The sequence below is a fragment of the Panthera tigris genome, chromosome C1 (genome assembly GCF_018350195.1).
Source record: "Panthera tigris isolate Pti1 chromosome C1, P.tigris_Pti1_mat1.1, whole genome shotgun sequence".
NCBI lineage: Eukaryota > Metazoa > Chordata > Mammalia > Carnivora > Felidae > Panthera > Panthera tigris.
Genome location: NC_056667.1, coordinates 24893449 through 24906041, shown reverse-complemented (window position 1 = coordinate 24906041; position 12593 = coordinate 24893449). Strand labels below are relative to the sequence as shown.

Below are 12593 nucleotides of genomic sequence, written 5' to 3'. Positions count from 1 at the left end.
GACACCAGGCATCGCGGCCTATGCAGAGGAAGGAGATGAGTCGGAGAAGCTGGGTGCCAGTGGGAGAGACTGCAGCCAGGTCAGGACTGAAGCAGAGGGCATGGGGTCATCAGTGTAGGGTGGACTAGGCCCTGGCCTAGCCCAGGCTGCTTTGTGAATTGAACTGCTAGATTCCACTGAAGTATTAAAAAAAAAAAAAAAAAAACCTAAATATTTATTTGCTTCATATTTACAAAGTAGGAAGGAGACCAAGGGAGACCCCCAAGAACACCCCCACACCTGGCTGACCAGGCCCCTTGCGCTGCAGAGGAGGCAGACACAGCTGGAAGGGACAGGATTTATGTTGCATACTTGAACTACAGTGAGTGTAAGACTGGTCCTATTTACAGGGCAGAAACACTACAGGTGGGGCATGGGGGGCAGCAGAGTGAGCACCAGAGTCCTGGCCAGAGGGTGCCCCTGCTTGCTGCCTTCCCCAAGTCTCCCAGAGGCATCTCTGCGGCCCCGCTAGAGTTCTCCAGGGGTGGGGGGGAACGGGGTCCGCTCACATGATGCTCGCCGGCGTGAAGACAGGGCCCACGCACAAGGTGTCTGTGATCTCCCAGCCACAGGACAGAGGCTTGCACATGCCCTCGGTGTCCTCGTCCTGTTCTGCAGGCAGCAGCTGCCCTCGAAGGGCTTCCCTGCAGGCAAGAGAGGGGCACTGGAGGCAGCCAGCATGGGGCCCACAGGCCAGAGGCTCCTGAAGGCCCCTGCACCAGAAGACCCAGCCCCCTCGGTATAGGGTTCCCACATGGGCCCCAGAGCCCAGCCTAGGGCAGGAGTGGGGCAGGTCTGCTGAACTCTCCCCGCACCGCTCTATTCTCCCCTATGGTCCACTTCCACAGTAAGGGGAGAGGAACCCACATTTATCGAGCACTCACACTATATGCCAGACGTTGTGCCAGGCACTTTACTTACAGTGTCTAATTGTATCCTCCCCCAAATCATATAAGCGCAGCATTATTGTCCCCATTTTACCGGTAAGGAAGTTGAGACCCAGAGAGAAGTGACCTGCGCAAGGTCCTTCTTAGGACCTTCTTACCACCATCCTTAGAAGGTGGTCCTTCTTAGGACCTTCTTACCACCATCCTTAGAAGGTGGTAAAACTAGGATTCAACCCAACTGTTTCCATCTAAATCCCACAATCTTTATAGCCCAGGCTTAGGACTTTAAAAAATAAAATCATCTCCTGCCCCCTCTCAAAATCCCTACGAACCTACCTACCCAGGTTGATAAATGGCTGTACCATCTGACCAGCTGCTCAGACACAAGTTGGGAATCTTGTTCTCACACCCAGTCCATCCCTGCCAAACCCAGCTCCAGAATTCCCTCACAGGCACCCATCTCTCTCCATTCCCAGTGCTGCCACCATCTCTAGCCGGGGCCACACGGCCTCCCTGCTCTGCTCCTGCCACCACACGATTCAGGCCCAGGTTCGTCTTTCCAGGAGGCAAATTCCTGTCCTTGAGTCATCATCAGCTTCTGTTTGCTCTCAGACGCTGCTCAGCCCAGTCTCCCACCTGCAGGAGGGCCTCCCTCTTTGCTGATGTGTGCAGTTGGTGATCAGGCTGTTCCCTTCTGGCGGAAGGCTCCCCAGGCCAAGCACCCTCTGTCTGTCTCCTCATCGCTCAAAACGGATTGGTCCCGTTTCTTAAAAAGTATCAGTGGCTCTCTACTGCCTTCAAGATTAAGTCCAACCTGGACCTGCAAGGCCCTCCTCCATCTAGTCTTCCGCACAGGCCACTCCAGTCAGGCACAACTACTTGCAGCTCTGTGAATGGACTGGACTCAAGCCCCCGCATCTCTCGGCCCAGACTGCTCCCTTTCAGCTTTCCTGCGCCTGGCTGCCTCCTCCGTACCCATCAGCCCTGACCACCCCTCCCCAGTCTGCCGTCTCTCACTCCCCAGTACCTTTCTGCCCTCTGCGCCAGTGTCCACGTGTGCAGGTCACCGTGCTAAGGTGCTCTTTTCCCCCCAGGGCCCAGCACAGAGCCAGGCTTGAAAGCAGGATGTTTTGCCGGGACTTCTTTGATATGGGGAATTTTTCGGCATTGTCATTTTAATACATCAAAATTTTTTGTTTCTAGTAATGAATAAACTGACTCCCCACAACCTCCTCTGTTTGCTTAAGGTGGAGCTGGGATGGGATAAGGAGGCCTGTGTGGTAGATTTTTTAAGTTTGTTTCAGGCCTTGTCACAATATCCCTGAGGTCACAATGGCTGCATCAGTCCATCCTGTGCCCTTGCGGGGAGGAGGTACAACCAAGGACTGTTGACTGGATGAATGAAATGTGACTTTAATGCTGCGCCCCATCAAGCGGGGGTTGCTACATTGTTGGGGGGAGGGGGTCCCTCAAGCATCTAGTGTGTCCCCCAGGACACAGGCAGCACTCACTCCTGAGGCCCAACATGGAAGTCCCCCCAACTGCTCCTGCCTCCCCAGGCATCTCCCAGCCCCGAAAGGGGGCTCTTCACCACTGACCAAAACTCTCTGTGATAGCACGGATCCCGCAGAGTTGTGTGCAGGTGAGAGGAAATAATCATATGATTCCTGACCTAATGCCTGACAGGCTCAACAAACGTGACTTCTGTCTGCCTTGTGCCCCCCTTGCCACCCTGAATCCCAGCACTGGCCCGGTGAGGCAAGCAGGGCTAGTGTTGTGTGCATTTCCTGTGAGGCTCGGCCAGCAGGCAAGTCTTTCCCGGGCCACAGAGCAGCCACCCAACTGGTCTGCTCAGTCCACATCTGCCCTTGTCCTCCCTTATTCCCCCCCGAGTAGCCACCGTGGTCTTTCTAAAATCCAAACCTGACCACGTCACTCCCCTACTTCAAATCAGTCCATGATTTGCACTGCTCAAAGCCCTTCACTCGGCTTTCAAGGCCCTTCCCAGATCCAGCCCTGCTCCCTCTCCAGCCACAGCCAGCCTCAGTTTCTTGAAGGCAGCATGCTCACTCCCTGTTCCTTCTGCCTGGAGCCCCCTACTGCGTCCTGCTGGCTAGCTCCCATTCATCTACTATCTTCTTTCCTTTGGGGAAGTCGGTCTGGGCATCAGGGAGGGTTCTTAGGTTCCACAGCCCAGCCTTGCCCCCCGGTATTATGAGGAGTGCCTGTCTACCTGTCTGTGTCTCTCACAGGGTGCTGAGCTCCTCAGGGGAGGCTCCATCTCATTCATGGCCATGGCAAGGTGCCAAGTGCAGGCCTCACTTGGAATCAGCAGCCAAGAGCTACTTGTCAAGCTGGATTACATGCAAGCCAGTCTCAATTCTCAGATTTACCCCCTTTCCCTACCTGTTCCCTTCTCCTCCCCAACCCCCTTCTCAGGGCCCCCTTACCAGGCCACCCGGGACATGGCATACGTGACTCGGCATGTCTGGGCCCCTTCAAGGAGGGAACCCATGCCCACAGTGTAGGCGCCCATGTTCTCAAAGACCAGCCAGTCCCCTACGTGTAGTTGCGGCAGCCACAGGCCCTCAGCTATGCAGTCACAGCCATCGACCACAGGGCCCCACAGGCTGCTGCTGTACAGGGGCTGCTCCATGGATGATTTCTGCAGGAGACAGGGATAGTCACATTGAGCGCAGCCTTAGCATTCCTCCCTCAAAAGCTTTCCATGGCTCCCATAACCAGTTTAATAAAGACTGGATGGGCACGTAAGGCCCTCCAGCTTCTCTGCGCTCATTGCCTTATACATTCTGAAGCCACAATGCCTGGTCTTAAAGCCAGCCTCCAAGACTTACTAGCTGTGTGACCTTGGGCAAGGTACTTAATCCCTCTGTGCCTCAGTTTGCTCATTTGTAAAATGGGAATAATTGTAGTACCTATCTCCTAGGGTTACTGAAAGGATAAGTGAGCATATGTAGAGCATTCATAACAGTATCTGGCATATGACAAGGACCCAGTAAGGTAGCGCTATCATTATTGTTATTGTTACCACCTCCTCGCTTTAGTCTTCACTGGCATATCTGCCGCTTTCCGAACCTCTGTAGCTCTTCCCCCTTCCTCAAATCCACCTTGACCTCTCGGCCCAGCCCTGGGGCTCCCTCTTCTATGAAGGCCTCCCAGTTGCTCTCATTGCCATGCCAGGCCCCATCGGAGAAGCCAGAAGTACATAGGTGAGTAGACCCCACCCTCCCTTGGGCTCTCAGACAGGGGAGGAAGATGGGCCTCCAACAGATAATCACAGGGTGGCCTGGCAGAGGTCACAGAGGACCCCATGGGGTAGACAGAAATTCCTCCCATTCAGGAAAACTGAGGCTCTGAGAGATTGAGTGGCTTGCCCAAAGACACAACCACCAATTACATAAAGTGTTTTTTCTTAAATGACTGAAAAATCCAGGAAAGAACTCTGTAACACAGACCATTTGCTGACAACCAGTGCAATTTGTCACAGTGTGGGATCCTGCCAGGCATGTCCTAGAGGAGAAGTCATGACCAAAAGATGGACGTGAGCAAACCCTGACTGCCTTTTAGTCCCCTTGTCCATCCCTGCTGTGCCATGTTCCAGTCACTCCAGTTGCCCTGGGCTCCCAGGGAAACCCTGTTTCCCTTCCCCCAGCCCCAGCGCACCCCATGATGTTCCCTGAGGAACGCCACCAACTCCCTAATTTTCCTTCAGATCTCAGCTACAATGGCTTCGTGAAAGTCTTTGCTAAAGCTCCATGCCCCACCCACAAACTTTGCCTTCATGGCCTTTGTCAAAATTTATAATTAGGTATTTGTGAAATGTATCTGCTCAGGCCTGTCTTCCCTGTCAGACTATAAGTTCCATGACCCCAGAGATCATGAATGACCTCCTTGTTCACCCCACCGTCTCCTCCATGCCTAGCAATCTGGCATGTAGTAAGTGCTTTTATGAATAATATCTTTTAAATGAATGAATGAAGGGGTGCCTGGGTGGCTCAGTCGGTTGGGCGTCTGACTTTGGCTCAGGTCATGATCTCGCGGTCCATGAGTTCGAGCCCTGTGTCGGGCTCTGTGCTGACAGCTCAGAGCCTGGTGCCTGTTTTGGATTCTGTGTCTCCCTCTCTCTGACCCTCCCCATTCATGCTCTGTCTCTCTCTTTCTCAAAAATAAATAAACATTAAGAAAGAAAAAAATTAAAGTAAATAAAATGAATGAATGAATGAATGAATAGCAAATATGAGTGGTGAGAAAGGGAAGGAAGGAAGGAGAGAGAAAGGGAGAGAAAGGAAGGAAGGGAGAGAGGAATAGAAGCCATCCAGAGTCTAGAAGGAGGTAGTAGAGAAGACCAGTGAGGAAAAAGAAAAGGTGCTTCAATTCCTTAGCCAGCAGCAGGAATGCATAAAATTGAGAAAGAAAAGCCACAGATTCCATAGGCAGAAAAAATATTCATGTATATGAGAAGTTAGTAAGCCATTAGTCTCATTAATAAAGAAAAACATGCACATATTAAAAGTCAGAAATTCAAACTATCCTATATTCATTAATTGATTCATTCAACAAATACTTATTGAGCACCTACTATGTGCCAGGCTCTGATCTAGGGGCTGGGAAGTTCATATTCTAAAAAAGGGAGACAAATATATCCTTGTTCATATAACTTAATGTTCTTGTTTATGAGCTTTTTGTTAATAAGTAAAATTGATCTCAATTGCTCTGAAGTATTTCCCTTAGCTCCACTTCTTAAAAAACATTAAGCTAATTTCTAAAGCTTTTGGGGGGAAATTCTATATATGGATCTATGAGGATCCTGAGAAAAGAGGTTCCAAAGGTTCTTTCACAATAAAGTAAAAAGAAAAGACACACTTGCATTATAATGAGTTCTCTTCTTATTAGTGGCATAAATAAAAAATCAGTGGGGAAAAAAAATTAACTTCGCAGGGAATAATGCAAAGCTATCCTTTTGCCATTTAAAGCCATTTTTTTAGGGGCACCTGGGTGGCTCAGTCAGGTGAGCGTCCAACTCTTGGCTTCAGCCCAGGTCATGATCTCATGGTTTGTGAGTTCAAGCTCCACGTCAGGCTCTGCACTATCAGTGTAGTCCAAGAGCCTGTTTGGAATTCTCTCTCCCTCTCTGACCCCACCCGACTTGTGCTCTCTCTCTCTCTCTCTCTCTCTCTTGCTCTCAAAATAACTTAAAAAAAATTTTAAGCCATTAAAAACACAAAAACAAAAAAAATGTGCAAAATAAATATTCCAAAAGCATGTGGCAACACACTTGTTAAGTCCTCGCTCTTTTTATGAGTCTGGAAACTGAGTGGAAATGGACAAGCACCTGTAAAAATATCAGCTGCCCAATATGCTACGAGGCCCCCCTCTGTGAGAGGGCAGAGCATGCCCACCACTACTTCACAGCTCATCTGAGAGGCAGCTGCAATTCCCATTTTACGGATAGGAAAAGTCAGAGAGTAGAAGTGACCTGCTGCAGATTCTGGAGGATGTTAGTAGCAGAACTCCGAGTGGTCCTGGACAAGGGGCCTCCTAGCTGCACCAATGGGCTGCCTTCCTCAAAGAGGCCCAATAAGTAAGTGGATCCACAGAAGAAATAAGATCAAACACTTAAAATGTTTAGTGGCCCTGATGGAGTTCTCACATAATTCCCCAACTTTTAAAGAATGAATCAATAATCCCTATTCTACATAAAGTACACAAAAATATTTTAAAAGGAAAAAAATGGAATGAACAAGAGCAGCACACAAAAAGGCGAAAAAGCAGAACAAAAACATATGGTCACAATTTAATTTATGAACATACAGGAAAATCTGAAATGAAACCGTAACTAACCAAATCTGCCCTCCTAGTCAAAGAATCACCTTCAGTGATTTCCTTCAATATGGAACAATATAGACAATTTGCCTCTGTATGAAAGGCAGGGACAATATGAGCAAGGCGAACACTGACTTCATCATAATATGGAAAATACAGATCTACAATTGAAATCTAATTTTCCTAGTACATGTCAGTATGGCATTCAATAGCCTATACCGTCTATTCTTGATTAAAACTACAGACAAAACAAAATCAAACCCCACAATGCAGAGAAACTATTTAAAATAAAGAGGCAACTCTAACTTAATGGAAATACATTAGAATGGCCTCATTTCAGAACCAGAAGCAACCTGAGTAATTAAGTTCAGCCCTTCATTTTTCAGACGAAGAAACCAGAGAAACAGGCTGAGATTAAGGTCAGTTACTTAGCCAGTATATGGTAAAGTCAGGACCCATGTCTTCTGACTCCAAGTCTGAACCTTTCTGTCACCATTCCTATCTTATATATCATCTAATAGCCATTAGGAAAAAAATATTTTAAAAGGTATAGTATATAGAAAATGAAAAAAAATAAAATATCACATTGCAGATAACATGTTTGCTTACCTGGAAGATCCAAAGGGAAGGAGGTAATTTATTAGAGGAAATGAAGGAGTCTCGGCATGCAAGCCATTATCTCAGCTCAAAAACACAGGGAAATGTTTCCATTCACAATAGTAATGAAAGCATTACGTTATTAAATTCTTGGATGTACTTGGGCCACAATAACTTATTCAAAGAAAATAATAAAACCTTAATGAGAGAAATAAAATACAAGAGCTCTACACTCTCTTAACTGGAAAAACTTAGTAAAGCAAAAAAGAGAATTCTTCCCAATTTAATAGATTAAGTAGACTACTACTAATTAAAACCCCCAAGATATTTTTCTGAATGTTAGACATGGCATGATAAAAGAATAAATGTGAGCCTATCAAAGAATACTAATAAGCAATAATGATAGACTCAATTTTGTTAAATATTTAATTCCTACAAGAGAATATTTATACCATGTGTAAGATGTAAAGAAAAATGATAAAATGAATATCTGTGTATCCACCACCAGCTAAAGAAATATAAAATTTCTAATATCTTTGAAACTCCCGCGTGGCCCACCCAGTGACATGCCACTTCCCTAACCCCTCCAGAAGTAACCATTATCCTGAATTTTGTTTTCATTATTCTCTTGCTTTGTTTTCCACAAGCATAGTATTTAGTTTTGTACACTTCTGAAATTTATGTAAATGAAATTATAGAGTATATAATCTCTGCAACTTGCTTTTTTTGTTGTTGAAACTTACAGTCCCAAGATTATATATATATATTAGTTGGATGAATCTTGGGACTGTATATACAGGTGTGTGTGTATATATATATATACATACATACACAGGTGTGTATGTATATATATATATATATATACATACACAGGTGTGTATGTATATATATATATATATACACACATACAGGTATATATATATATATATAGCCATAATTCACAATATGCTGCATAGAATTCATTAAATGGAATACACGGTAATTTGTTTATCTATTACCCTGCCAACAAACATTAATGTTGTTTCCAATGTTTTATATTATAAAAATTGCTCCTGTGAACATTCTTGTATTTTTCCCCAAATACATATGGGAACTTGCTGGAAGATACGTTATACACACGTCTAACTTTACCTGAGTAATGCCAACTTGTTTCCCAAAGTAGAAATACCAACTCCTGTCAGTGTCTAAGAGATCCAACTACTCTATACCCTCACCAACTTTTGATATTGTCATGCTTTGTTTTTTTCTAATCTAGTCAGTAGAAAATGGTGTCTCCTCATTTGTATTTCCTTGATTACCAAGGAGGTAGAGCACTTTTTCATTTTCTATTTGGATTTCCTCTTCTGGGAAATGCCTGTTAAAGTCTTTTTGCCTTATTTCTGTTGCTTTCTATTTTGTATTGCTTTTCTTATTTTCTTAAGATTCTTACATAAGAATCCTCCATATATTCTGTCTACTAATCCCTTATCAGTTTATATATGTGTTTCCATATTTTCTTACAGTGTGTGATTCCCTCTTTCCTTTTGCTAACAGATGAACAGAAGCTCTTCATTTTAGTGTAGACAAACATCAGTTTCTTCCTTTTTGGTTTTTAAGAGATTTTTCACTGTTCTTCCTTGTTTCAAGGTCAGACAGATATTCTCCTATATTGATATCTGGGATTTATATTCACATGTGCTGTGAGATAGGGATTCAATTTCATTTTTTGCATGTGGACAATCAGGTGTCCCAGCATCATATATTAAACAATCCCCAGTGATCTTCTTTGCAAGCCCTATCAAAAATCAAGTTTCTAGATATATATGGGTCTTTCCTGTGCTCTCAACTATGGTTTTTTGCCTAATTTTTTTATGCTGGTGTCAAAACTAAATCATTTTAATTATCATCAGTGTTGGTAATTACATTATATAGTTATCTAGATATTATATATTTCTATTATATACATTATCCATTATATTACCTATTTTTATTATTTTATGGTTACTCTAAACATTTACTTTTTAACATGCATGCCTAACTTAAAGTCTAAAGTCTAAAATTAATCAATATCTTCCTCTCAGTTAAAAACCCTAGAACACCAACTTGGTCACTTTACCTCCCTACTTACATTCTGGTGTTGTCCAGTGTTCTATTTGATCTTATTTGTGGCAGAGGCTGCTAATTGCCTACCCCAGCAATTCCAACCCTCAGTTTTTGCTAGGAACATGACCACCTAGAATAAAGACCATATTTGCTAACTTTCCTTGCAGGTAGTTAGGGCCATGGGACTAACATCTTAGCCCCATAGCTATGTACTTGTAAAACACAAGTGTTATGTGGCTACTTTTAGGAAGTTTCCTTAAAAGACAACTGGCACATCAGCTTTACTTCTTCTTCTTTCCTGTAAGGGCTGGCACTTCATTTTGTATCTACCAAGATGAGGACAACACCTAGAAATAGGTACAAGTAGGAGCAATATGGTTCCATATGACTCTAAAACCACTATACCAGTTCAGGATTGCCTGTGTCTAGACATCTACGTGAGCAAAATAAGCCTCAGTATTTCATTCAAGTCATGTAAGTTGGGATCTACTCACAGCTGAACCTAATCACACCTGAAACCTATTTTTAACCCCACAAATTAACTGTTATTGTTGGAGTGGTGGTGACAGTCAATGATCCTTTGGATATACCCAAATATTTAGCTATCTTTGGTCACCATTCCTTCTTGCAACTCAGACCATCCATCTGGAATCATTTTCCTTATGCCTGAAGTATATTCTTTAGAACTTCTGTTTGTGAAGGTATGTCTCTCAGTATTTGCTTTGTCTGAAAATGCCTACATTCCATACTCATTCTTGAAAAGCAATTTTGCTGGATACAAAATTCTAGGTTGATACATTAAGGCTGCTACTCCAGGATCTCCTCCTTCCATTGTTATGGGAGAAAAATAAGCTGTAAGTCTGTCATTATTCTACAGGTAGTCTTCTATCTGTCTCAATTCTCTCACTAGTTTTAAGATCTTCTCTTTGTCCATAGTATTCAGTTTCACTAATGTTTGGGATTTGTTTGGATTTCCTACATCTGAAGATAGGTCTTACTCTCTCCCAGTCTATTGACTCTCTGCCAGTTATTAACTTTTTATCTCTCAGCCCCCAATCCACCCTTCTTTGCCTTGCTTTGTGGTACTGGAGCTGAACGCTATAGACTTTCCTTATTTGCCAGGTAGCTCTAAGTTAGGCTTTGTCAACAGAGGTTTCTGGCAAGATCGGGAAGAAAAGACTTTTCCTTTTTTAGTATGCTGTTTTTCTTTGTGGCCCCCTATGGCTCAGCATATGAGGGTCTGGTAGTTCTTACCTCAGTGGCCTTCACAGTTCAACCTTGGCCCACACCCTCCAGCAAGTTTCCTCTCCACTCAGCAGCAGGCTGCCCCTATGAGTCAGTTGTGGTGGGCACCCTCTGACAAGTTTCTTTGTCACTGGCAGGCTGCATGTCTCTGTGACAGTCACAGCCTTTCTTCAAAGGTTTCAACCTCAGCTTTGGAAGGGGGAGCCCTCCTCTGAGTTGCTTCCTTCTTCACTCTCTCTTACCAGTGGTAGTAACTGCTTTTGACCCTTTTAGTAATTAACCATATATAAATGTTGACAATTCTTTATATTAAAATTTCCCTGTTCAAATTACTGGTGTGGTTTCTGTGTCCTCATGCAATCTCTTCCTGAAACTATGATTATAGTTCAGACATTATGCCTTCTCACTCTATCTGCCACTTCCTGTGCCTTTCTTATTTTCTGTCTCCATGTCTTTGTGCTACATTGGCATAATTTCTTTCGCTCTGTCTTCCCATTCTCTAATCCTCTCTTCAACTGTCTCTAATAGCTTTGCTTACTCTGTGCACTATTACAATTTTCATACTTTTCATTTTTAGAAGTTCTATTTAATCCTTTTAAAATCTGTTGGATAATATTTTTATATTTGCTTATTCTTTGGTGTAATTTTCAGTTTCTTATTTCTTTAAACATTGTAAATATTTTGTTTTATCTTTAACATATGATAATTCTAATACATGAAATAATTGCAGGACTGATTCTGCTGTCTGTGACTTCTGCTGGCTTTCCTTCAGGGTGACCTATTTCTTTGTGTTTTGTGATTTTTTTAATGTGAGCTCATGTACTTTGGCACTTGTGAGAATTCTTAGAAGCCTAGGCTGAATATTTCTACTGCAGAGAGAAGTTGTGTTTGCTTCTGCAAGATAAAATAAATTCTAGCCTTGAGGTTTATCAGACAACACATCAGACAATATGAATTTGGGCAACAAAGCCAGGAAAAGGCTGGCTTATGGCTGTAAATTCTTAATTCTGTGCCCTCTTCCAACCACTACCAAGGTCAAAAAGACATGTTGTTGTTGTTGTTGTTGTTGTTGTTGTTGTTTGCTGGCCTCCTCTGTGGGACACGTGTTTTCTGGTTTACCCTTACACTAATGATGATGTACTTTTGAGGGGTCCACAGCTTTATGTGAGGGATCCTATCAGATTCCCCATCCTGACTGAGTCCCTAGGAACCCATGCAGCTATCAAAACTGAAGATCAATGCTACAAGGATTCAGCATACACTCCCAGAGAGAAACCAGTTTCAGAGTTAGGTTTTCTCTCTAGGTTAATTAACTCATTTGACTCATATTTGAATAGTCACTATTTTATGTGCTTGGGACACAATGGCAAACAAAATAGACAAAGTCCTTGTCCTATGGGGTTTACAGTCTAGCAGGAGGGAGGCAAACAACAAAATAAAGAAGTAAATTATATAGTATATTGGGAGATAATAAATGATATGAAATAAAAGAAAGAACAGAGCGGGGGAGGGGCAGGTTGCAGTTTTATATAAAGCGTAAGGTCTCACTGAGAAGATGACCTTTGGGCAAAGATGGAAAGGAGGTAAAAGAGTGAGCCCATGTGGTACTTAGAAGAAAGGTGATCCGGGCAGAAGAGCAGGTGCAAAGGTGCTAAGGCAGGAATGTGCCTGGGGGAGTTTGAGGAACTGCAAGGAGGCTGCGGTCACTGCAATGGGATGAGCAAGACCAGAGAGTGGTGAGGGAGGGGATCAGAGAAGAGACAGGGCAGGTCACAGAGGGCCTTAGAAGCCCCTGGAGGACTTTGGCTTTAATCTGAAGTGGCATGGGAACCAGAGTAGGGTTTTAGGCAGTTTTAATAAAACCAGACATGATTTGACTTACGTTTTTAAAGGATCTCT

General features: G+C 43.7%; 1 protein-coding gene and 1 long non-coding RNA gene across 5 annotated transcripts in view; one reads left to right on the top strand and one right to left on the bottom strand.

Moving 5' to 3' along the window:
* Positions 1-200: 200 nt before the first annotated feature.
* AZIN2 (antizyme inhibitor 2) overlaps positions 201-12593 on the bottom strand; it is a 33163-nt gene continuing 20770 nt past the window's right edge. For 2 of the 4 annotated variants that reach the window (XM_042993767.1, XM_042993768.1), the window contains 2 exons: positions 3377-3591; positions 453-683 (listed from right to left, as the gene is read on the bottom strand). In XM_042993767.1, coding sequence (XP_042849701.1) covers positions 545-683; positions 3377-3591 — 354 coding nt within the window. In that variant the 3' untranslated portion in view covers positions 453-544. Of the gene's footprint in view, positions 684-3376; positions 3592-12593 lie in introns of all 4 variants that reach the window. The other 2 variants (NM_001293794.1, XM_015542157.2) reach the window with 2 other exon arrangements.
* On the top strand, positions 2298-3720 carry LOC122241159. Its single transcript, XR_006221154.1, has 2 exons — positions 2298-2568; positions 3179-3720. It is a non-coding gene; the product is annotated as an uncharacterized LOC122241159 (long non-coding RNA).